We start from the raw sequence: 23,899 nt of genomic DNA, 5'->3' as shown, positions 1-23,899 counted from the left end.
GCAGCTCAGCGGGCGTAGGAACCTCGATAAACGGCGAGTGACATGACGTTTTGAGGTCCGTCGGGTCGCTGTTTCCCCCGCCAAGCAAGGGGTCCAGAACCCCACCTTCCCCATTGCGCCGCACCTTCCCAACCAACTACCAGCCTCCTGGACGACTCTACTCTCATCAGAAACAGAAAGAGCAAATTTAGGCGACTAGAAGGAATGGAACCAGCTAAACTTTCCAGTCTCTCGGGTCATTCCATGAAACCTCGCGGCTTGACAACTCAGCGGGGTTTCCACTCTCTCCACTGAGTAACGGGCGTAAAGTGAAGTAAAGTCTACACTTTCAGCTGACTGTGGCAAGAATCCCCGGACTCTGAGACAAATTCCTCATGTAACGCCATACCATTGAGATACTATACCACATACTTACTACTGTATACCCTCATCTTATTTACCACTCAAGTTAAGTGACAGGTCTATTGACCCTGGTGTAACCAATCCCTTCAGGTCTCGTGAAGCATTCCTATCCATACCGGACACGCCAAGCGACAAACCATGTGGTCAACGTCCTTGCAAACTGTTAGATAGCGCCCGCAGGGCTGCACATATCCTTTTCCATCCATCCTTCTAGCCCTTGGTGGTTTCCTATTCCCGGCCACCGATTCTGTCCAGTCGGATATAAACGTCCAATATGCGAGTCCCGAACGGTCAGGGTTCATCAGTTCTCAACCCATGGTGTATCCTTCCACATAATGATGCATATATGACTTGAGGTGGGATTGTTCATGTAGGACAACTCAACAGATGCATTGGACATTTATGCTCCAATGAGACGATTCTGCATGATGCGCAAAGGCATCATGCCATGATCTATGTACCCCGTGAATTTCACTCAGCTAGAAGCCATGGTTGCGATTTTCAACACCCTAGGACAGAAATACGGTCAATGTTCTCGTATGAATCCCATGTCTGACGGACCAGGTTTCTTTTCTTGTCTGGGAGCCGAGTCATTGTCCCATGTTACATACGAGTAAACTCTGGTGGCCGTTGTTCCTAGCCAGCTACCCCTTGTGCTGACATTGTATTAATGCTCCAATAAACATACACCGTCTAATATCGCATTACCATTTCAATTCCATTTCAATTCTCCTCTCGTCACTCTCAACTTGACGCCTGCGTTAAGTTCACTCCAACTTCTGTCCCTGTCTTCCAACAAACGTCCTCATACCCCGATCTACGCCCGCTGCCCAGCGCGCCATCGTCTGTACCCCAACAGGCAGCACGTTGAACCAATCCACCCATCGAGCATACAAAGGCATCGCAACAGTAGCGCCCTTTCCGCTGTCTATAGCCGCGACGATCTCCTTCGTTACGTCCACAGGCTCAACGACAGGCGCAATGAAGGAGTTGGGCGTTTGGACCCCATAGAATAGCGGCGTGCTTACTTGGCCGGGAGTAACAAGCACTGTCCTGATCTCGGGGTGGCTTTCGCGCAATTCAGCTGTAAGGGAACGGTGCAGAGCTGTAAGGCCAGCCTTTGCGGCAGCGTAGTCGGTCAGTTGGGCAGCGCCAACGGTTCCAATGACTGAAGAGATATTGACGATAGTACCGCCGTTTCCACTGCGGATGATAGCAGGTAGGAAAGTCTTGAGGCAGTAGAATGGTCCCAGAAGATTAGTTGTGAGGCTCTTGTCGACTTCATCCATAGAGAGATCCAAGAGGCTCTTGCCAATGACAATAGCAGCGTTGTTGATGAGCACAGTTGGTGTACCAAGCTGGGGTACAGTTAGCAACGATTCTAGCGTCTTCATGGTACTCAAAACTTACATCCTTCTCGATCTCGAGCGCAACCTTAGCAACCTCTTCCTTGTTGCCAACATCACACTTGTAGTACGTAACACCTCTCGCCTCCGTGTTCTCCATCTCATTCACATCCAGCACTGCCACTGTCGCGCCGCGCATACCATACACCTCAGCAATGAGCAGACCCAGCCCGCTGGCACCCCCAGTAATGACGATAACCTCCTCACTCAGGTCCACTTCACGTGGGATACCATGAGCGATGCGCTGGTTGATCACATTGGCCATCCAGAAAAGCGTGATTATAGTAGCCCAAGCAATAGCGGCTATCATAGGCGGGGCCTCCCATTTCACTGTCTGCGCGCGAAAGCACAATGGAATGATCCAGCAGACAAAAGGGTGCAGAATAGTCGTGTTGAGGACCTTGAGGAGTAGGTCAATAGATAGCGGCGCAAACCATGATTCGCGCTGCGGAGGCCGCGGATATTGAGCCGGCATGATGATATATTAGAAGGGCGTTGTGTCGTTGTACAGACACAAATTAGATGAGCGAGATAGTTTTGAGTCTGTGTATCAATTGAAAGAGTGTAAAAGTCGAACTCGAGGTTTTTATCTAAAGAAAAGATAAAAGGCCAGAGTGGTGAGAGTTGAATTCTACGTTAGCTACTTAGCATGTGGCAGTGAAACCATATGCGTCTCTAAGCGCCCCCCTCCAAACCAATCCCTGTCTTGTTTTACCACCATGAACCCACGTCAAGTTGAGAGCCTCCGTTGCCAAGGAGCAATTTCGACAACAGGTGATGAACTAGGCGATTGGTAGAAACACCTCCAGTGTGATTCTGGACTAACTGAGTCGTTTCATATTTGTTTATAGGACCCATGGTATCGTCTGAAGCTCAACCCATGCACTCGGCGTCTATAATATATGTTCCCCTAAAAGCTTGGCTCAAACTCATCATGTTACATTCAATAGTAGAGTAAGTTTACAACTATAGTACAGTCTATCCAATCCGGTCTATATGTAATAATTCGTCATCGTGCTCATCGTACAATTGCCATTTCATGAATCTCCTCTTCCAGATTGAGGTCCAGAAGAACCCTTGGGTCTAGGACCATAGTTGGGCTTGGGTCGCGTGCCCTGTTGCCCTCCTCGTTGTATCCACGGTTTAGACGGACGCTGAGAAGGACGTTCAGAATCAGAGTTGCGCTTAGGCCGGGGTCTATAAGAACGCTCAATCTCCCAATCGTCCTTCTGGGCCCGAGTTCTATTCCTCTCAACCGCCTCCTGCTTCCAATCATGATAACTAGGATCTCGTGCGATACCCTCTTGTCGCCACTTCTGCGGAGGTTTGATACCCATCGCAGCCCGCGTCTCCCAAACACTCTTTCCGCGACGGAACCAGCGCTCTTGTCGGTCCTCCTCTTCCACAGCGTTGGGCACCCACTTGCTCTTCAAGATTCGGCGAATAGCTTCTGGATCCATTTGGAACTTCTCAGCAAGGGCCTGGGTCGTGTAGACTTCGGGAAATTGAGCATTGAGGGCTCGGATGCCGGCTAAAGCGTCGGGGGAGAGACGCTTTTTGGGTCTCCATCCTTCGGGGAACTTTTCTTTCAGAGCTGCTTTTTGGGCTTTCCAATAGGCTGCACCAGACTGCGGTTGATTTGAGGAAGGGCCTTTGATGCGAGGTTTCTTGAATTCGGCCGCTTTATCCCACGTGCCTGTAGCATTAGGCTCTTTTTCTCCGCGGTTGTATGTCGTTCGTCCTTTTGTATCTCGTGTGTTGTCTTTTCGCTTGCGATACTTTTCACTGTTGCTTGGTTGGGCTTTCCAAGTATCCTCCACTGGAGCGAAGTATTCTGCTTTCACTTGAGTCGTCTCATCTTTGTCCTGGGTAGAATTCTCGATCACCGCCTCAGTTTCCTTTGCAGTAGCCTCGGAAGAGTTTTGATTAAGTTTGTTCGAAAAGTGCAAAGATCGAGCCTGTCGTGCAAAGGCAAAATGGTTCTGTTGTAGCGCCGGTCGAGTTCGGATCGGAAGGCGAACAAATGAGGGTGAAGCCTCAAGTTTGTGAACTTGAGACAATCCCTGCACGAATATTTTCAAGGGCGTGGCTCGACATGTGCAACTCATCATGACAAGTTGGACGAGCGACTGCAGATCCGGAGGGGAGTGACTAGAAAAGTCGAACCAAATTTGAGCGACCGGCAAAAGAGGCTTTCATGATGGAGACCAGCATCCGAAGGTGGGGCCGTACAATTCGGAGGCGGTTCGGATTTGTGTTATACCGTACTCCGGTGGTTCCAGTTACCCGGTACCTTACAAAGTGTGATACTTCCATCGAGATATCATGGCTTGAGGTGTCGACAAGTTCGTGCATTTGAGTTTATAAGCGAGACAAAGACACAAACTTACTGGTGTACACTATAAACTCGTTTCACGCTCATTGTGATATCATGAACTACCACGAGAAGCATCAAACTGTTTCTTTATCTGTACTGTCCTCTCATAACTCGACTTTCATCATGACTACAACCTGTCAATTCACGAGATTTACTCAAAAGGCAAGGATTTGAATAGTCTACGTTCATTACTATCTCACTGACTCATTGTTGCATCAATTGTAATGTTTCAATATACCCACCTCTAGACTACTCGTTATGTACTCATCATGGTCATTACTCGTCTCGATCTATACATTCACTATCCATTCTACTCGTCATCTTATGAGAAAACGCATTCATCCATGTTAGCACCATAAAAACATTGAATTCCCTCATTCTGACAAGTCTCATCTGTCATTACTGATCTTCGGAAAAGATGCCCCTTCAATGTCATGATCATCGATTCCACACAATTCGGAGATGGACTCCGGGCGCACTAACATCAAGCGTTCCTCGATTCGGCTTTGTTCGTGTTCTAGTCTACCCATTAGACAAGTATCGCCACGATAGACTACAAGTCATCCAACATCCATTGGGTAGCAGTGTTATGTGTCTCGCACAAGTCAAAGATACTTTTACTCCATAGCGCTGCTACATTTCTGGTCGAGTGAGAACATTAACCCGGCTTGTCAGACTCTTAATTGATGAGATTGGCTTAGAAGATTCTACTGGCTCACTAAAGACGGGATGACAGAATAGGCGACCGACTGGTGACCTTCTCAGGAGTTCAATATCCAGGAACCGGGTTTGTATCACGATCGTTAGATTCGGGCGTTGCCAAGAAGGTGAGACTGCTTCACTCTGATGTGTCGTGGTAGTTGACGACTATCTGGTAATTCAAGAAGGAATACAGTGTATAATGAGACCTGCGACTTGTCATGATATATGTTTCGCGAGGATCTCAGCGATGTATAACCTATGTTCGCCCAGGAACGTTTCCATGACATGTCAGCGATACTGTCCGCCACTTGCATCTCATATTTGGATGCATTGAGCCTCCGGTTTCTTTCTTCCGTTTCCACTAAGGCACAACTGCATAGGTACCAATGCAAGTGACAGGGAAGTAGTTCATGACACTGCACTGTGCCACTGTTGGCAACAAGGTGCAGAATGTTTTACTAACAAGTCTCCATCGTCATGAATCAGATCATGCTCGTCATTAAGTCTGCTAAGGGCCCTTGTAGAAATGAGTCTTACTCTTAAGAGGATGCCGGTTCCTCCATGCGGGGGATGTCCTTTGTTTTGTTGGATATTTTTCTACTCATCATCAATGGATCACTACTATTCTCACGGTTTTGTTGATGCCAGGAACGCCTGGGGTCATAAGTTCAACTGGACTCCTCAGCACCAGACTGGCCCTGAAATAAACCACTTGCTCTATTCATATGACAAGTTAGCTACAGATGCCTTGGATCAGTTGGACTATTTCTCCCCTCCTAGCACAAAAGGATGGAAGTGTCCCCATGGCTCAGGCCCAGGGCAAAGGGACCTTTACCAACTTCTGAAGAAATACTCCAGTTCGGATGAAGTACTAGGCCAGCTATGGAAAGAAGCCTCCACAGTCCCTGAATGGGTTGACTGGGAGCAAATTGAGCGTGGACAACAAGTGGTGTATCAGTTCAGCGGACAGATTCTCTTCGGAGTAAGCCATACCACCTCACCAGAATTGGCCATCCTACTAACAATCTAAAAGCTCTTGTATAAGTCATTACTGGGTGGAATGGGTGCATACCGAGTCGTCGAAACCCTCTCTCGAACCGGAGGCTTTGGCGTCAACGTCACTAGACGTCGTCTCTTAGAAACTCTCCAACATTTCATGGAAGTCGTCGAAGACATCGATTCAATAAAGCCAGGCGGGAAGGGTAATATCTCGTCAATACGAGTGAGGCTCTTGCACGCTTCAGTTCGAAGACGACTCATGCAACTCGAACAAGAAAAGCCAGGATACTTTGACATGGAGAAATGGGGAGTGCCAATCAACGACTTACATACTATTGGTACTATTGCAGTGTACTCAGTGGCCATTGTGTTCGTTGCCCTTCCTAGGCAAGGTATCTATCTCAGTGAGCAGCAAACAACTGATTACTTCGCCTTGTGGCGTTACGTTGGATACCTCCTGGGAACACCTACAGACTGGATGGCTTCACCAGAACGAGCAAAGGTTCTATGGGAGTCTATTGCAGTATCTGAGGTAGCTCCTTCAGCAAACTCACGAATCCTCGCAAACAACATCCTCACAGCAGAAGCTCGAGTTCCACCACTCCATATGCCTCGCGAGTTGCTTGCCGCACATGCGTATAGACTAAACGGGGATGAGTTAGCTGGCGCACTCGGTATTGAGAAGCCTAGTTTGCGCTTTCGTGCTCTTGTATGGCTGCAATGTGCATTTCTCTTCTTTTTTAGTTATACTTATCCTTGGCTGCCGACTGATATGCAAAAAGAGCGAGAGCGAGTAAGTATAACCTAGCAGTCAGCCTACGTCCTATCATACTCACTCAGCCTAATCCCAAACTACAGTCCGAAGACGTTGAGACCTGACTAACACAATGATTAGAAATTCAAACACTTTGCAAATTTTATGATCAACAACACAAAAGCAGGCGGTCTCGATAAATCAAGCACTTTCGAGTTCCAGTATCTACCACGTATCGGTATGCTCACAGAGCTAGGCATAAAAACAGAACAGGAGGCAAAACTATCGACATCGGCCGATACTTCGAAACTTTCGATTGCTGTAAAGAAGGCAGTGCTTGTAGTCGGGTCACTTGCTGGAGCCATGGCGGCGGTAAGCCTCGTCAGACTCGTGGGCGAATCGAGTATACCACGCCATCTGTTGTCAGCTGTCTTGGCGCAGCAGAGCCTCGTTTGGGCTGACTAGTATCGTACTATGGTCAAAAAGATCTTGTTCAAGGGCAGAGTCAATCAAGGCATCATGAAGAGTAAACAAATGGATGTGTCATGGTTTAATTCTGTATTCAGAACTAGTATTAACAACTAGCTATAGTGTACAGTACAACTGCGCCAGCTGGGCAAATGCCATTTAGATATGGCACGTTTACCACCGTTTATTTCCATAGTAATAAACCGATAAAAGACATATTTTACCAACTCCTGTAGTATATCCATGCTCATAGGATGAAATGCTCCGTTATAGACCTAGGAAGACAGACCGCTCAACCATGTCATCGCCGAATCCCCAGTTCCCGTAGTATGTACCCTTAAACGCCAAAAGAAAAAGCCACAATATTCATGTTGATTGATGAATATACTGGAAACATCCAGCTTAAGCATCGTGCATCAGCTCAACGGGAGGTCGGGCAGTGTGCGCCAGGATGGGCTTGGACTGCTCCACGGGGCTGTACTCGATAGGCTCATCTGTCATGTCATCGACAATGACAGCGGGCATGCTGCTCTTCTCCTCAGGCTTGTAAATCAGAGTAGAGGATCGAGAGCGTGTACGGCCTGGGAGGGCGGAGTCGAGAGGAGTCACCGGCGAGTTCTCGTCCTCGTCCATAGGTCCGGGGCGGTGGTGCAGCTTAGCAAGCGCATCAGCAAGGTCTTCAGCGTGGACCAGCTTGTTGGGCGCATCTTCGAGACGCATTTCCCAGCCGTGGGGAGGGCTAGGTGGGGGCGAAATGAAGAAGAGCTTGCCAGCGTCAGGAAGAGCGAGATGCTCGTCTCGCTTGTCGACTGGAGTAGGCATGCCAAAGTAGACACGGCACTGCTGGCCCATGATAGCCTCGTTATCCCAAATCTGGCGGACGGCGATGGCTGCCTCCTCGTCAAAGAAAGAGACGACGATGCGGCGGAAAGACTTCAGCGGTGCGAAGGCATGGATAGGAGCCGTGTGGGTGATGAGGTCGCGGATGACATCGAGGTTCTCGGGGAGGAAGATATCCTGGTCGGTGAGGTTGGTGAAGAGTAGAGTGTTTGAGGGAGGCGTAGGCGGTGTCATAGGTGGAAGGCTGGAGAGGTCGAGAGAGAGGTTTGAACGGTTTGACCGGCGCGAGGCGGAAGAGGCAGATCGCGAGTGTTGCGGTGAGGTCTCCATTTTGATTGTGGTTGTGATTGTAGTTTGTGAGGTTGTAGGAGAGAGGTGAGTAGAACAGCAGTTGAAGTGGCTGGCTCTAAGGTTGTGTAGATGAAGTATAGGATCGGCCGGGTGATCCTGTCGATCTTTGATGATTGTGTATGATATTGTTCTGTAGAAGAACTGTAGAACTGTCTGTTCCTTGTTGTTTGTGTCTGAGTGAGTTGAGATGATAGAAACGAAATGTGCGAACCAGGTGGCTATTATGTACTAGATGCCTTCTATCATGTTCTCCATGCATGCATGACCCGGGCAGAAGCGCCGCAACACGACGACTACTAAGCCTCTCGGCGGCTGGGGACTTTACTCGTGCACTATCGTCCAGTGGCCACGTACAGGGCAGAACAGCCCAAACAAGGTTAGCGGTACCTAGACTACAGGGTGTCTACCCCACTGTTCTTTGGAGGCCCGGGGCAGTGCATCTGCAGGGTACCCATTCTTTTGTTTCGTCAGCCAATAAGACGTCATCTGTTGATTGAAAACATCCCGACACGGATATGGCGATGGCGATTCCTTGGATCCAAGGTCCGGGGCCAGAACGTTAAGCTTTTTTTCTTTGCTTTCACTGTTTTACGATCAGTCGGACTAGAATTTCTGTTGAGGAGATTTGAGAAGGCTGTGTTGATAGTGCCAGGGGCTCAGAACGCCAATGTTGTTCTCGATTCATGGTTTGTCCCCATAGACTGACTATAGTCTGTCATCCATACCAGTAACCAGTAAATGGGTCTCGATTAATGTTGAGTATCCGTAACTCTATCAAGTGACAATCAGACAGAGACAGAGACAGAGACAGAGACAGAGACAGAAGCAGAGGAATATCACGAAATTAGCAAAATGTCATCTCTGACTCGTCATAGCCGCGCAACAAAGTAAGTAATCGGAATGTCTGACCGTCTGTCTCGCAATCTCATCTTCAAACCCGATTCAAGCCATCTACTGTTTTACCGCTCACGAATCGCTGATCGAGAACCAATCCCTTATTGGAGTTTGACACACCCACCCCCCGGGACGCCGCATGGCACTACTGCAGTGTATTGCATTTTAACCCCAGAACTTGAACCTCTGCAGACCTTTTGCTATCAACGGAAATGTTGTATCTTTGAGAAGACACAGTCTTGTTATCTCTCTTACTGCTACTGTATTCATCTTCAGGGAGTCTCTGGTTTCATACAGCTTCTGTTGGACAAACCTTGTAAAAAGATGGCTCAACTCTACTGAGAATACACTCTGTGCTCGATAAACAAATTTCCAGGATACCTACCTATCTAACCGCAAGGATCCCCCACAATGTAAATCCGGCATAGCCAGTCACAGCTCATAGACACTCTCTAAACATCCAAGGGGGCTGTGCAAGACAAGACGGGAAGCAACAACAAAAACATTCCCATCCTGCGAGCAACCTTAGTCCTCTTCCGTCCGAGGCTCCCGAACGGAACAGCCTGTCCTGCTGCGTCCTAAGCTTATCCGTCCTTCCTACCTCCGTATGAGCCTTGAATCCCTCAGCGATGTATCAAGATCTTCAGCTTATACTCAGTGGCTATATCTTTGTTAACGAGATTGCGGCAGACCTCCGCCCTGTTACTAGACCAGACTGGGGAATTGGGTCTTCCCGTAATCGATAGACTAAGTTTCGGGATATGGAGCATTCTTAACCGAGCGGGGCTCTTTGAGTGAAGCCTTGGCTATTGCTCGTAACTATCATCAATGTCGTCACAATTGCCAACTCTACAGTTGTCCACCTCCCCATACGAGCGAAAGAGGCAGCTGTGCTGTGTTAAAGTTGAGCCACGAGGCTCGTCACTATACCTACCCAAAGCTTTGTCTTCGACTCTCAGCTATGCGCCTTAAGCCAAGCATTGCAATGTTCGCCTTGATATTATCCAAAATTGATCGTGCATACTAGTTCCAACCTCATGCCAAGCTTTGCATTTATCCCTAAATCTAACAGTGACATACAGAAAAGGAATCCTTGCAAGGATAGACAGCACATGCAGCTTGGAACCCAACTAGAGTCGAACTTGTCTTGCTATACCTTCCTGATGCGGAAACCAATAGCTTTGGCTCTGCAGAAGGTCTTGGACGAAATATTGGTATTTGCTAACAAACTGATCGATCAATTCTCACCATGGAGAATTTGGTACTGAGGATATTACGATATCAAGATTAATGAGAGACTTTGGGCATCAGAGTGGCCGCTTAATGGTCAATATCGTAAAGAACTACAGGATGAGGCCGCCAGATAAAGCATAACCATAACTAGAGTCAACTCTGATTGAAGTAAGATGAATCGTAACTCAACCAATTCCAACGTCAACAACAGACCTCTTTACCGAGGTCTGCACTTTGTCAAGACTGCCGTCCAACAAATCGGCCTCCCAATAAATTGGAAACCTCCGAAACCAACGCCACTTACAAAGTCGACGCCACAACGCACAAGCCATCTGCCTCACCCCTGTCCTAGCCTGTCTTGATACCGCCCCATTGGGAGGCAGCTTACGATGCAAGGGCCCGACGTGGCTCAGATGGAAAACAACGTCACTCGCGCAAAGCCATTGAATGATCTTGCATCTTGTAATTTTACCGATCCTTAGCACTACCCGTGGCTTGGCCATTGATGATGTCTCATGCTCGATCGCGGAAATCGAGGCTGTCATTTGACTATGGCGCAGCAGCTTTTCCATACGCTATCATAACCTGCTGTCAACTATCCGAAGCAATGTATCTGCAATCTGGCTACGTCAGGAGCTCAGCCTACAGGCACAAGCTCTTCATGCAATTTCTGACTTACGGGATAACGCAATACGACTAGTATACATCAATATATTATACAGCCTCAAGTCTAGTCAAGGATTTGAATCTAAGCTATCATGCCAAGCTGATCATGAGCTCCAGCTACTCCACAAGCCATGATCAGCATGACCGATCTACGCTAGCTTCGAGCTTACTCTATCGGAGCTCAACGCCTAGCTCCTTGACCAGAGCTTTACGGACGTCCTCGTGGAAAGCAACGGCCTCGTCGTTAGTCAGAGTTCTCTCCAGACTGCGGTATACGATACGATACGCCATGCTCTTTCGTCCGGTCTTGGGATGAGTGAACTCGTCGATGAGTCGCACATCCTCGACTACATCACCAGCCACGTTACGGACAATTTCCATCACATCGTTTTCGTGGAATGTTCCCTTAGTGTTGCCGCCGGCTGCTGTCGTGGAGCTAAGCCAGAAAGACACGTCCTTGGGGCAGGGAGGGTACTTGGAAAAGGGGACGAAGCGCTTAAGGTTGTCCAGATTATCGGTGACACCTTCAAATTGGGACAGGAATCGCTTGTCCTTGGACCAGAATAGGCGGATATCTGGGATCTTGAAGAGAAGCATTGCAATGCGGTCAATGCCAATGCCAAAAGCCCAGCCCAGTTGGTTTGGCACGCCGGCATTGATATAGATATCCTGCTTGACAACACCACATCCCAACACCTCAAGCCAGTCACCAGCATAGTAGACTTCTAACTCCCAAGAGGGGCTGGTAAATGGGAAGTAAGCCTCAACCCATCGCATTTGGAGGGGTTCGTCCACGAAGTTGGGATCCTCTTTAATCGCAGTGGCCTTGGCTCGGCTAAAGATGTCGACAACCATGTTTTCCAATGATCTCTTCAGATGGGCACCAATAGCCTCAGCCTCGGCAGCTGTGTGGTGCGTATCTTGGAGTGGGTTGCGCTCAGGGTGCATGGCAGGATTAGGGTCGTCTACCTTGACTCCGTGGACAGGCAGCTTCTCGAAATCCCTCCACACAGCCGCAGCGACGTCGCCGTTGGGAACCTTGGTACGATCCCAGGACATGGCGCCCTCCATTTGGTGAAATACAGGATAATGGCTTCGGTCAATGGCATCTCGCCGGTACACATCGGCTGAAACAAGATAACCGGCGCTTTCATTTGCTCGGAAGGTATCGGCTTGGTGGGCACTCGTATGTGTTCGCAAAAGCGTCTCGCTGTTGATATAATATGTATCGGACAGAGCGCGGCCAGGGTGGTTCAAAGGGAATCCTAGCGAGTCGAAGTTCTGCTTTGTCGACACAACGGGACTAAACTCATTGTGGTACTTGAAGGTTGGCTCAGGGAAGTTAGACTGAATGATCTGGCGAGTGATGGACACAGGGTGGTCTTTAAGTAAGTGAAGCTTCCTTGTAGTAGCATCGAGGACGTTTTCGGGGACATTGAACCACTCCGGGTCAGTCTTAATAGTTTGTCCACGGATAGTCACAGAGCCTGAAGATCCCTTCGGGGGTACTGCAACACGGTCAAGCCAGTCAGCGAGACATCCATGCAATTAATTGACTGGAACGAGACCGACCCGACGAGTAGGCTCTTACAGCGCAAGCTGTTCGCAGCAGTACAGAGCTCCGGGGAAGCTGGACGGCTCGCGGGGCAGAAGCCCTCAGGCAGCGCATGCCCTGGACGTAGAGTCTCATTTTGAAGACTTGTGAAGCTCGACAATTACATTACAGGCCGGTCGAGCCACGTAACAGACGCCAATGGCTGGTCGGACAAATCGTAGGAGCTGAAAGACAGGAATCCGAAAATGGTTCCACGAGAGTGTCGCAGCGTATCACCAAAATTGCAAAAAAGTTCGGGTCTCGGCCTTACAACTGCTCCGGATATAAACTCACAGTTACAGCACCGAGTACCTTATAACTGGAACGACTCCAACTTCTCCAAAGTCTCAGCTGCTAGCGTAAAATCAGAACCTACCTCTCCACGATTCCCCTGCTTCGGTAACTTGACATCCGACACCGCTCCGATTCTCCGGCTACAGAAGCTAAACCCCGGGTCAATTGATAAGTTTACGGGCGACTGATGAACTAGAGATAACTGAGGATCACGGAGTTTTCCAAGTAGTACAATGTACCTAACCTACCCTTGCCGTTAGGTTCGGTAGGAATTGTCAGAATAACCGAACTTTTTTCCCCTTGCCGTCTTATCCTTGACTGTAATATTTAAAATCTCGTTCCCACATCGCACATTTTGTCATAATTGAAGGATACTCTGCATCCATGCTATGGCATCCGCATTGAATCGACGTTGAATCAAGAGCTTAACTCTAGATAGTCTTAGGCTCTGAGCTAAAAACTTGACTGCCCCCCTTCCCCCCTCCAAGACCAAGATCAAGTTTGGAACGGACCTGGCTACTGAAACTACTACTTTACCTACGTATAGTAGTCAGTCCTTGCACGTCATGGCTACCGCTCAACAGACCATGGGCAAGACAACAGAAGCACAGCCTGCAAAGGCGACGGCCGATGCGAAGAAGGCGACGATAAGATATCCTTTTTGGTTTGGAGGAAGTGCCAGTAGTATGGCTGCCTGCGTAACCCATCCTTTGGATCTTGGTATGTTCTGAATATGCTTTCTTATCATGATGACCAAGTTGAGCTAACATTGAGTCCTTCACAGTCAAGGTAAAGCTTCACAACCTCTTATTCAGTATATAACAGCTCCTTACATCATATCTAGGTTCGTCTCCAAATGCGCACCGGCAATGCGCCCAAGAACATGGTCGGCACCTTCGTTCACATCCTCCGCAATGACGGCCCCCTCGGTCTCTACAGCGGTATCTCAGCCTCGCTGCTGCGACAGATGACATATTCTACCGCCCGATTCGGTGTCTATGAAGAGCTCAAGACACGCCTTACACGCCGTAACAATGGCGAAACCCCCTCCTTTGCGACTCTCGTTGCCCTCGCCGCTGGTTCTGGTTTCGTGGGCGGTATTGCTGGAAACTTTGCCGATGTTCTCAATGTGCGCATGCAGCACGATGCAGCGCTTCCTCCGGCTGAGCGTCGAAACTATCGCCATGCTTTTGACGGCATGGTTCGTATGGCGCGTGAAGAAGGTCCCAAGAGCATGTTCCGGGGTTGGTTGCCCAATAGTGGTCGTGCCATGTTCATGACCGCCGGTCAGCTCGCCAGTTATGACGTTGCCAAGAGCCTGCTGCTCAAGTATACTCCCATGGAGGATAACCTCAAGACTCATTTCACCGCTTCGTTCATTGCTGGTCTGGTTGCTGCTACTATCACAAGTCCTGTCGACGTTATCAAGACTCGTGTCATGTCCTCGACGCATGACCACGGAGTTCTCCAATTGATGCGCGACATTCATCGGACCGACGGCCTTATGTGGATGTTCAAGGGCTGGGTGCCCAGCTTCCTTAGACTCGGACCGTATGTTAACCTCTTCGCAATCCCAAACTTGAACTCAAATTAACATTGTGTCAGGCAAACCATCTGTACATTTGTCTTCCTAGAGATGCACCGCAAGGCGTACCGCAAGGTACAGGGCCTAGACGACAACCTATAGACGGCATTATAGACCATGGCGAAGAAGGGCATATTTGGCGTTGTGTTTTTGTCATTTTGTCACGCAAGAGCGGTGACTGCTGTTGGCGTTCCTGCTTTCGCATTCAAAATTCCCTGACCAGATATCTCTTTGAGGAGAATTTGTTTTGTATGTTATACTCATCATATAGAATGTGGGCAAAACGGATAGGCAAGCATTTTCTAAATAACAATACTAGAACGGATGTGTCATGAGATTCTTGATTCCTGAAATTAATCCATTCTATAGTGCTATGCTGACTTGTTTTTGAGAGACTGTTGCAAACCTGATTTATCTTTAGACTGCCAAACCATCTTTGATTACGAAGTAACTTTACCCATCAAACGCCTCTCGCCCTACTGCCAAGAAGAACCTCCGTACGGTGTTGTTCCGTAAGCTGTCATACCGCCGCCTCCGTACGCCGTCTGGCCACCACCGCCGTATGGTGTAGTGTAGCCTCCGTCCTGCCAAGGTGTAGTTCCGCCGTCCATGTTCATGTCTGGACTTCGGGGACCATCAAAGTCGGCCTCATCACCACCGTACTTCCTGGGATCCAAGCCCTTAAGCAGACCACCAATCTTTTGCTGCAGTACTCGAATGCCCTCCCGCACAATCTGATCAGGCTCCATGCTCCCTGATGTTTCCACCTCGAAGTAGAACCGGTTGGGAACTGCATCGTAATCGAAAGGCTCGCCCTCCTGAGGAGGGTCTTCCCACTGAGCGTATTTACTCTTGGGCCTGGAACATCGCGTTAGTTCATTGCCATGCAAGAGTTCGTTAATGTGCCTACCATTCCACAGCAGGATCTGTGTCGTTCTCAAACCACCAATCGATGTGGTTCAGCTTGTTGTGAGGATCGTACTCAAAGCCAACAGCAGATGTGGGCATCCATTTGGCGTGCTCCTTTGCGATTCCCTTCTTTGCAATACAGCTGATCTTGAGTTCTTGGTCTCTTCGGAGCTTCGCAATCAGGCAGCCGTATCCTTCAGGGTCTGTAATCACAGGGCTTCCCACCGAGTTTCCATGGCGGCCATCGACCACCAGATCGCGCGCATACACCTTCATGATCTCGTCGGATGTGCACTTGGCATGCAGCGTAAGGGTTACACTGCATTGTTCACAGTATTGCTCGCAATCGCAGTCTCGTGAGTAGTTGAGCTCGCCAACTCCTTTTGAGTCGAGGGGGATAAGACCCAGGCGGTGGGCGATGAACTCGTCAGCTAGTACGGAGCTGTTGGTCTCGATTTCGACTAGATCGATGGCAATCGTAGGCACTTCTGCCTGGATGATTCGTCGCACCGCATTGGCGAAAGCGAGGTTCGTCTTAGAAAGCTCGAAATCGACATGCGTGTGGTCGGCCTGAGTCGCATCAGTTGAGCGTCCCCCGAAAGCAAATTTGCTCGGGACTTTTCTCATACCGCAGAGATCTTCACTTGGGGCTGCTCAGGCTCCCCGTCCATCACCATGGGATCGTAATCCATCCCGTCCATATTGCTGGTTAGCTGCGCGCCTCGAGGGATCTGAAAGGAGTAAAGACCACACGATAGTGGCGTAGTGCAGTGTAGAAATATTAGTTAGAATCGATATGTGCGTGTTATTTTGGGGTTCGATTCGGCAAAAGATGAGATAAATGGGTGAAGTCAACAAAGAGGGTGAGTTTTCGCAACAATGCGAACTGAAGCCCTGACCTTAGAGTTGCATATGCGATCTGCTGAACTGTACCCGTACCTAGCTCGGTGGCGGATCATTAGTAATCCCGGCCTTATCGGCCTGCATGTGCAAGGGTACTGTAGCGATAACAGAAAAAAATATCCATAGCTTCACTCCCCGCCAAAATCTCAGCCTCGAGAAAGGAAAATTCGATTAAACTATACTGGGTTACTCAACATGAAGATCAAGGCCCTCAGTCGCTCCGTCTCAGCGCAACAGGCTGCTGGCACAGATGTTACCAAGCAACCTCGCAACCTCGATTCCGCTCTCCACCCTTTCGAACGCGCACGAGAGTATCAGCGAGCCCTCAATGCTGTTAAGCTCGAGCGAATGCATGCGAAGCCTTTCGTCGGCCAGCTAGGAAACGGTCACGTTGACGGTGTCTACTCTATCGCCAAGGACCCCAACTCTCTTGAGCACTTTGCGAGTGGCAGTGGTGATGGTATTGTCAAAGTGTGGGATCTTGCCGACCGAGATGAGATATGGCACGCCTCAGCGCATGAGAACATCGTCAAGGGAATGGAATGGACTCGCGATCAAAAGCTTTTGACCTGTGCCGCCGACAGAACCGTTAAGCTCTTCGATCCCTACAACACGCCTAGCGATTCGGCTCCTATCAGCTCATGGCTTGGATCTGGCGCATTTACCAGTCTGTCGCATCACCGTTCCAAGAACTCATTTGCCGCTGCTTCGAGCGTTCTCAACATTTACGATCTCGAGCGACACACTGCCGCCCCTGAGGTTCTCAGGTGGCCTACGTCAGTGGACACCATCACCGATGTTGCCTTCAACCAGGTCGAGACATCAATCTTGGGATCTACCTCCAACGATCGCTCTATTGTGATTTACGACCTCCGCACCTCCACCCCCGTCACGAAGACCGTCCTCAAGTTCGCCAGCAACCGTCTCGCTTGGTCGCCTATGGAGGCCTTCAACTTGGCCGCTGCCTCTGAGGACCACAACGTCTACCTCTTCGACATGCGCAAGTTCGACCGCGCCCTCAACGTTCTCAAGGACCACGTCGCTGCCGTCATGGATGTCGAGTGGTCCCCCACTGGCGAAGAGCTTGTATCTGCCTCTTGGGACCGAACCGTCCGTCTCTGGAACCGCGACCGCGGTCACTCTCGAGATGTCTACCATACCAAGCGAATGCAGCGTGTCACAGCTGCCCGCTGGACCCCTGATGCCCGCTACGTTCTCTCAGGCTCCGACGACGGCAACGTGCGACTATGGCGCTCTAACGCCTCACGTCGCGAGGGTGTCAAGTCTGCTCGCCACCGCCAGGCTCTCGAGTACAACAATGCTCTTATCGAGCGATACCAGCACATGCCTGAAGTCCGTCGCATTCACCGTCACCGTCATGTGCCCAAAGTGCTTAAGAAGGCTGGCGAGATCAAGGCTGAGGAGCTTAAGAGCATCAAGCGTCGTGAGGAGAATGAGCGTCGCCATACTAAGAAGCAGTTTGAGAGGCGTCGGGGTGAGAGAGAGAAGATGATTTTGGCAACAGAGAAGTAAGGGTATGCGACGTTTTTTCACAGTTGCAAGAGAAAAGTTCCTTGAGGTTACATACAAAAGGCATGGGAGGGCATTGCATGGCGTTCAGGTTGTCCGTCTATTAATAGGTACTTGAGATGACCACCTATCTTGAATATACCATTATGATTCATTATGTACCATCTCTATTCATTGGTTTACCAGCACGGCGATAGTGATATTATTTCGCTGTATCAGATATAAGAACGCTAAGTGAATATTATATAGAAATGTGAATTTCTTATAACTATGAATCTAGACAGTTGAGATCCTCTTCGAATAGGCACTCCAACTATAACTACTCATGAGTGGCATCCTTTCGCTGGAGTGAGCGTCGTGCTGTGTATCTATCCATCACACACCAATCACATCTAACAGCCTCTGATCGTTCCTTCATCGCCTGTGGTAAAGAGACAATAGCGATAAAACACAGCCCATAACACCACTGATCGAGGGCACCGCCTTCCTAATGAAAGCAGGTACAGTACTCTGACACCAGAACCGCCCGAATCCATAGTCTCAATCATCAAAATAAGATCGCCGAGAAACGCCAAAAGCAAAGAATCGATACGAAGAATTGTGTCGCGCCATCGAAGGCATATCGATTTTCAATCGAACGGAGAACGCCGTCCTTTCTTTCGTCTTATGTATGCCCTTTCGTTCCACTGATAATGCGAATAATCCTGTTCATGCGCGTGAATCGTGAAATGCCATGCCCCGCTAAACGCCGTGGGAAATAAAATCCTTAAGAAATGCAGAGCCGTCAAACTCCGGGTAAGATGTTGTACATGTTGATTGTTGCCGTCAAGTTGGTAAATATGCTTAATGTTGAGGCTTGATGATACTGTTGCGAGCAGTCTTTTGGGGTTTATAGTTGGGCAACTCCTCGAACCAACCCTGATCCTCGTTGTATCGGTAGGCATGGAAATCAAGGCCATAAGGCTTGGGCTCAATGGAGTAGAGCATGCCCAGAGGAATATCCATGTCTGTGATGTCCGCCAGGGACAAATCCATGAAATAAGCCATCAAGACTCGACAAACAGAGCGATGACCAATGATGAGAAGATGATCCTCGATACGCTCAACTTCTCGAACCATATCTCGCAGACGGCTAACAACCTGGAGGTAGCCTTCGCCACCGACTCCAGGATAGATGTAGTTGAGCTTGTCATGCGCTCGCTTTGCAAATTCCTCAGGCTCCTTCTTTGCGATCTCAGCATAAGTCCAACCCTCAAACTGGCCTGAGTTCATTTCGTTGAGCATTTCCCAATTCTTGACATCATAGTCGTCGTCGGCCTCAAAGTACTCAGCTGTCTCCACGCTGCGGTCGAGCATCGAAGTCCAGACACAGAAGTTCTTGTCCTCGATTTCTCGGTTCAGCTCAGGATAAGGAGGTGTATTGTCGCCTGGAATAGGAGGGAAAGAGGCCTGGGCCTTCTTGCTCTTCTGTTCCATACACCATTGCTTGCGTTGGTAAGTGATGAAGTTGTGGAGAGCTTGGCCGTAGCAATGACCGCGCTCGGTGAGAGCCGAGTTTCCGCCCAGTCTTCCAAGCTCGTTATCTACACTCTGGCCATGTCGAGTAATCCAAATCTGTCGAGGAGCGAGATTGAAGCTGGCAAGGTAAGTGCTGATTCCGCTGCTAAGGAAGCCCTTGAGTCGATGCTGGATAAGCTTTCGTCCTACATCAACCATCTATAGATTGATTAGCTTCAGTCTTGTCAGTATTGGTAGGGTTCTACAAACCTGAATGTATTGCAAGTCATTCTTCTCTTCATACTCGCCCAGAGGAACGTATGCGCTCTCGTAGGCGGCGACTCGCTTCTTGAAGTCTTCCAATGACTTTTGGGGATCCTTGTCACGATAATCGGGACCGGAAAGCTTCAGGCGCATGTTTGCTTCGAGAAGGTTGGGATCTTGGCAGATACTCTCGATGAAGAGAATACCCAGCTTCGGCTCTCTTTGCTTAACACGCTTAGCAATGTTCATTCTGCGCTCGATGGTGCTGTTCGTGGCGTCAAGAATGCCGACAGCGCCTCCCTGGTCAAGTAAATAATCCAGCAGTTCGTCTAAAGTGTCCATAGCACACTGCTCTCGCATGGCAGCGGCAGTCTGGTTCTTGGGATCGAAGAATGTGGCGGACTGGTCCACCTCAGACTGAGAGGCATCGTTAAGATCAAGCTTCTCCGGCTCTGATGAATCGGGACCGAAAGGTGCAGGGTTGCCATTTAGTAGAATAGAGGCAGCATGAACCGGGGGGTCCATGTGCTCTTGCTCAGCCTGCAGCTTTGGATGAACAGAAACTCTGCGCCCCGCGGCTGTACGTCTTCTGTTTCCAACATTGAAAATGCGGGAATCATGTTGTTGCCAAGAAAGATATCTTTGAAGTTTCTTGGTAATGTACGACTTTCCACGAGCTGGCAAACCAACCATGACAATAACAAGCTTAGCAGCGACATCGCGAGAGGAAATCTTTCCATCGGGCGAGACTCTTGACCGGGTCATGCCCGGGATGTTCAGCGTGGTGGCATGAGGTCGTACTCTTGGTGTATGACCACCCGAATTTTGTCGCAATGGGGGACTATTTCCATACGTCAATTGAGGATTCTCAAAAAGCGGGATCGCCAGTGCTAAAAGGGCCGAACTTGGCGGATTTGTGGTTCGCGACCCCAACTGTGGAGGAGTGGTGAAAAAAAAATGACGGCACTTACATGCGTGGCGAGCTCGGCGCTGTCGAGGTGACACTTCGCGCATAGGTGGGGGTTTCGGTCAAATCGTTTAGCGATCGGAGGGCCACAGCCAAAGAAGAAGGTGCGTTTGCTGGTGGAGGAAGATGATCATGGTCACCGTCTGGGGGAGGAGGAAGGACTGCGTAGTTATTCGGATTGTTCGGATGCGAAGAAGGGTCTGAAGTTGGGTTTGGTGTCGGATTCGAGCTAGGATTCGATGTAGGTGGGAGAGAATCTGAGGATGTTGGCGCTGCAGAGTTTTGCGCTGGCAGCGCTGGAGAAGGTGGTGAGGCTCCGAGAAGGTTCTGCATCACAGATTTGAGAAGTCCTGTGGATTTTGATTGTCGGCGACCTGCGTCTTTGTTCGTATGAGTATGGTTGTAGATGCGATTGCAGAGTATATATAGTAAGTAGGTAGGTCAAGGGGTCTGTCTCAGAGTATAAGACGAAAAGGTTTGAAGCAAAGTTTGGCTCTGGTTGAAGCAGCCTGTCTTTGCCAAGGTAGCAATAAATATTGAAGATCTTTTGGAGATTGAAACTTTGGATGAGGAGAAAGAATAGCAACAAGGAAGGAGTTGAATGGTTAATATAAAGCGCAACAGGACAGAAACAGAAGGAAGGTAGGGCAAATACGTAGTAAATGTTGGAAGGATGGACATGAGCTGTAAGAAACAAGGACAAGGAATCTCGGTACGTACCAGCAGGGGTCACCGCAATCGCTGAAGGCATCGAGTAAGAGGGAGACTAAGCTCCTCCAAATCGGACTTTCTGACTCTTACAACCAATCAAGAGTGAAAGTCGCCCTGACAAGGCCCGGCGCAATGGTCCACAGGGGGGTCCTCAGTGGGCTTTGGCGTGCGTTTCTTTTGGATTTAGGGAGTGGAGGGGGTCTCTTTCAGAAAGTTGAGGCAAGGATGGGTGGCGTTATTCTGTCAGGGTTCGTCCAGGTCTTGTCCTGACCAGAGGTGAGTTGAGTCCGTCCAGCGACTGAAAGTGAAGAGACCAATCCCAGTGCAGGATCTTGACTCTTCGGTGGTGCCGTGCCGCGTCTAGCACTGGTACAGTACTGGTACTCGAGCGCTGTAGGTGGCAGAGTGGAGCAGATGCAGGACCCTAAAAAGCTGCGGTAGTGGCGTAGGTTTGTCTGCACTCTGCAGTTTGCACAGCACACAGTTCTTAGCTTCCCGCGGGAAAATGACTAGACTGGGCTGGACGATGTTTTTGTAAGTGAGAAAAAAAAGTTAGAAAGAGAGGAGACGAGAGCCTGGGCCAGGCCCTGGTAAAAAGTTGAAATGAAGTTGAGGTCTGGGTTGATAAAGATCTTTCCCTTTTTTGGGGATCTGTTGAGAGTGAGAGGATCTGTCCGAGCCCTTGCCCTATTGTACTGCAATGCTTCCTTTCGTCTTGTCTTGTCGTGTCTTTTGTGATGTTGCGTTGCGTTGTCTGCCTCGTCTTCTGATCTAAGCTTGAGGCTTGTTGCTTCACAAAATCTTGGCGCAGTCCTCTTTTTCCTGTCTTTTCGCTGGTTATGGTCTGCTTGCGATACGTCACTCTGAGTTAGGCTGTGCCCATCAGAGGGTCTTTCTGCAGATCGAAAAGTGAGAGCGCGCGACAATTATACTTGGCTTGTTCAGCAGCCTCGATATATTGTTGCTCCTACAACTGACGGGGGGTTCGTTGGATATCAGGAGAGTAACAAGACGATGTGAGGTGATGTGAGCCCAGTTCGCTGGGTCCGGGCGGTTTATTAACAAAGACAACCCAGGAGCCCCGAGTAAATGGCCGCCGCAGAAACCTTGAAGGCTGCAGAAATGCATAACTAACTACATGTATCAAACTGTATTGTCGGCAAGGTGAAAGGTCAGATAAGGTACTGCAACAGCCAGGTGTGTGTCTGCTGGCCCCAAGGTCAATCACCAATGGCTCGTGAGACTCGTCGCCCTTCAGGTGGCGCTGCCTCGCTCTCGGCCTGGTTTGCACCGACTTACAATACTTACATCATTGTACAGTACAGTGTGCATGTGCCTACATTCAGGTACTGCAGATCTGAACCTACTCCTCTGCTCTGCTTTGTTCTCTGTATGTATCATGCCCCTTTTAGGTGGCATCCATGGCATATGAATGCACGTTCCATGAGTATAGTCTCATTCTCAACAATATGGGCTGGTTCTGGTTCATGGCACATGTAATGTCCCGGGTCCCGAGGATCCATGGCCAGATGTACCGTTCAGCTGGGCCTCCGATTACATTAGACATTTCCTCTGATCTACAGTACACACAGCGGTATGGATAGGTGTCATGTCATAGCCTTGCGCGTCCATGTTACTCAAATCTACGACATCTGGCGGTATTTCATGTCCGGGAGATGCTGCATGATTGTTAGATCCTCTTTACAGTGCACCCATCGGATTCTCCCCTTTGAGGAAAACCTGGAAACCGAGTTTCAACATGTTCGGATTCGCTACTCCGTGACCATTTTTGGGTGCCGTGGCTGACTGTGACTCTGGCTGACTCTGGTCTAACTTAAGATTCCAGTCAAGATGCTTTGCCGCAAGCCCCCAAATTCCCTTTCGCCAAGCATTTTTGGCTTTGTATAATTAGAGTCTCTTATGTTGTAACCTGGAACGGTGGCGCCCAAGTCCCTTACTGGGGGGCCCCCCAAGCTCAAAATACCCAAGTCAGATTGCGAATCCCAAACTCACCGAAAGTCTTCGCTGAGGCTGTTGAGAAACAGAAGGGATAAGAGCTGGGGAATTGATCTTCATCGCCCTTTGTTTGCATTACGATACGTGTACCATACAAAGTTCCAACACATGACACGAGGCGTCAACAGACCTCTTGGATGACAACCCTCTACTGGTATTGGTGGAACACATGGACGTTGGAAATCAGCGATGGGATACGTGCCGCTGGCTGTAAGCATAAGAGACGAAATAATCTAGTCATCTGATGCTGGCGTAGACAAGCACTTGGGTTACTTGATTTTGACGCCCTAACCACCTACCTGTACTGTATGGTCTCGTCTTACTGACAACACGGCGCTAGGATGTCTGTTTCCTTATTTTCGCTCCTTTATTTCTGTCCGCCTATAATTTCGTATTGACCATGAATCTGATAAGCTTGATATTCACATTGTCGCAAGCTACACAGATGTCTCAGATTTTGTTGAGCTCACTTCACATGGCGAGATTGTGATTTTCAAGCTTAAATTTCTGTCTCTCCAAAAAAAAAAAAAAAAAAAA

The 23,899-nt window shown here is 49.2% G+C and overlaps 9 protein-coding genes across 9 annotated transcripts; 3 read left to right on the top strand and 6 right to left on the bottom strand.

Annotated features, from left to right (window-relative positions):
- Nucleotides 1-1,169: 1,169 nt before the first annotated feature.
- FIESC28_06476 (uncharacterized protein) lies at nt 1,170-2,283 on the bottom strand (the record flags this gene model as incomplete). The annotated part of the gene is made up of 2 exons (XM_031160620.1): nt 1,170-1,760; nt 1,813-2,283. The coding sequence occupies 2 exons, from the start codon at nt 2,281-2,283 to the stop codon at nt 1,170-1,172; spliced, it is 1,062 nt and encodes a 353-aa protein (XP_031015305.1).
- A 562-nt stretch (nt 2,284-2,845) lies between these two features.
- FIESC28_06475 (uncharacterized protein) lies at nt 2,846-3,916 on the bottom strand (the record flags this gene model as incomplete). Its single annotated transcript, XM_031160619.1, has 1 exon — nt 2,846-3,916. One exon carries the CDS (start codon nt 3,914-3,916, stop codon nt 2,846-2,848), a length of 1,071 nt encoding a protein of 356 aa, XP_031015304.1.
- A 1,581-nt stretch (nt 3,917-5,497) lies between these two features.
- Nucleotides 5,498-7,271, top strand: FIESC28_06474 (uncharacterized protein; the record flags this gene model as incomplete). Its single annotated transcript, XM_031160618.1, has 4 exons — nt 5,498-5,869; nt 5,921-6,679; nt 6,782-7,012; nt 7,239-7,271. 4 exons carry the CDS (start codon nt 5,498-5,500, stop codon nt 7,269-7,271), a joined length of 1,395 nt encoding a protein of 464 aa, XP_031015303.1.
- Nucleotides 7,272-7,510: 239 nt separating this feature from the next.
- On the bottom strand, nt 7,511-8,278 carry FIESC28_06473 (uncharacterized protein; the record flags this gene model as incomplete). The annotated part of the gene is made up of 1 exon (XM_031160617.1): nt 7,511-8,278. One exon carries the CDS (start codon nt 8,276-8,278, stop codon nt 7,511-7,513), a length of 768 nt encoding a protein of 255 aa, XP_031015302.1.
- A 2,985-nt stretch (nt 8,279-11,263) lies between these two features.
- On the bottom strand, nt 11,264-12,782 carry FIESC28_06472 (uncharacterized protein; the record flags this gene model as incomplete). The annotated part of the gene is made up of 2 exons (XM_031160616.1): nt 11,264-12,600; nt 12,665-12,782. 2 exons carry the CDS (start codon nt 12,780-12,782, stop codon nt 11,264-11,266), a joined length of 1,455 nt encoding a protein of 484 aa, XP_031015301.1.
- Nucleotides 12,783-13,546: 764 nt separating this feature from the next.
- On the top strand, nt 13,547-14,667 carry FIESC28_06471 (uncharacterized protein; the record flags this gene model as incomplete). Its single annotated transcript, XM_031160615.1, has 4 exons — nt 13,547-13,700; nt 13,765-13,769; nt 13,825-14,531; nt 14,586-14,667. The coding sequence occupies 4 exons, from the start codon at nt 13,547-13,549 to the stop codon at nt 14,665-14,667; spliced, it is 948 nt and encodes a 315-aa protein (XP_031015300.1).
- A 374-nt stretch (nt 14,668-15,041) lies between these two features.
- On the bottom strand, nt 15,042-16,175 carry FIESC28_06470 (uncharacterized protein; the record flags this gene model as incomplete). The annotated part of the gene is made up of 3 exons (XM_031160614.1): nt 15,042-15,423; nt 15,476-16,044; nt 16,104-16,175. The coding sequence occupies 3 exons, from the start codon at nt 16,173-16,175 to the stop codon at nt 15,042-15,044; spliced, it is 1,023 nt and encodes a 340-aa protein (XP_031015299.1).
- Nucleotides 16,176-16,572: 397 nt separating this feature from the next.
- FIESC28_06469 (uncharacterized protein) lies at nt 16,573-17,910 on the top strand (the record flags this gene model as incomplete). The annotated part of the gene is made up of 1 exon (XM_031160613.1): nt 16,573-17,910. The coding sequence occupies one exon, from the start codon at nt 16,573-16,575 to the stop codon at nt 17,908-17,910; it is 1,338 nt and encodes a 445-aa protein (XP_031015298.1).
- Nucleotides 17,911-18,750: 840 nt separating this feature from the next.
- FIESC28_06468 (uncharacterized protein) lies at nt 18,751-20,968 on the bottom strand (the record flags this gene model as incomplete). The annotated part of the gene is made up of 3 exons (XM_031160612.1): nt 18,751-19,623; nt 19,675-20,509; nt 20,640-20,968. 3 exons carry the CDS (start codon nt 20,966-20,968, stop codon nt 18,751-18,753), a joined length of 2,037 nt encoding a protein of 678 aa, XP_031015297.1.
- Nucleotides 20,969-23,899: the final 2,931 nt, after the last annotated feature.

Source organism: Fusarium coffeatum, assembly GCF_003316985.1.
Source record: "Fusarium coffeatum strain FIESC_28 chromosome Unknown BRIP53273_contig_139, whole genome shotgun sequence".
NCBI lineage: Eukaryota > Fungi > Ascomycota > Sordariomycetes > Hypocreales > Nectriaceae > Fusarium > Fusarium coffeatum.
This window is presented reverse-complemented; position numbering and strand designations above follow the sequence as displayed.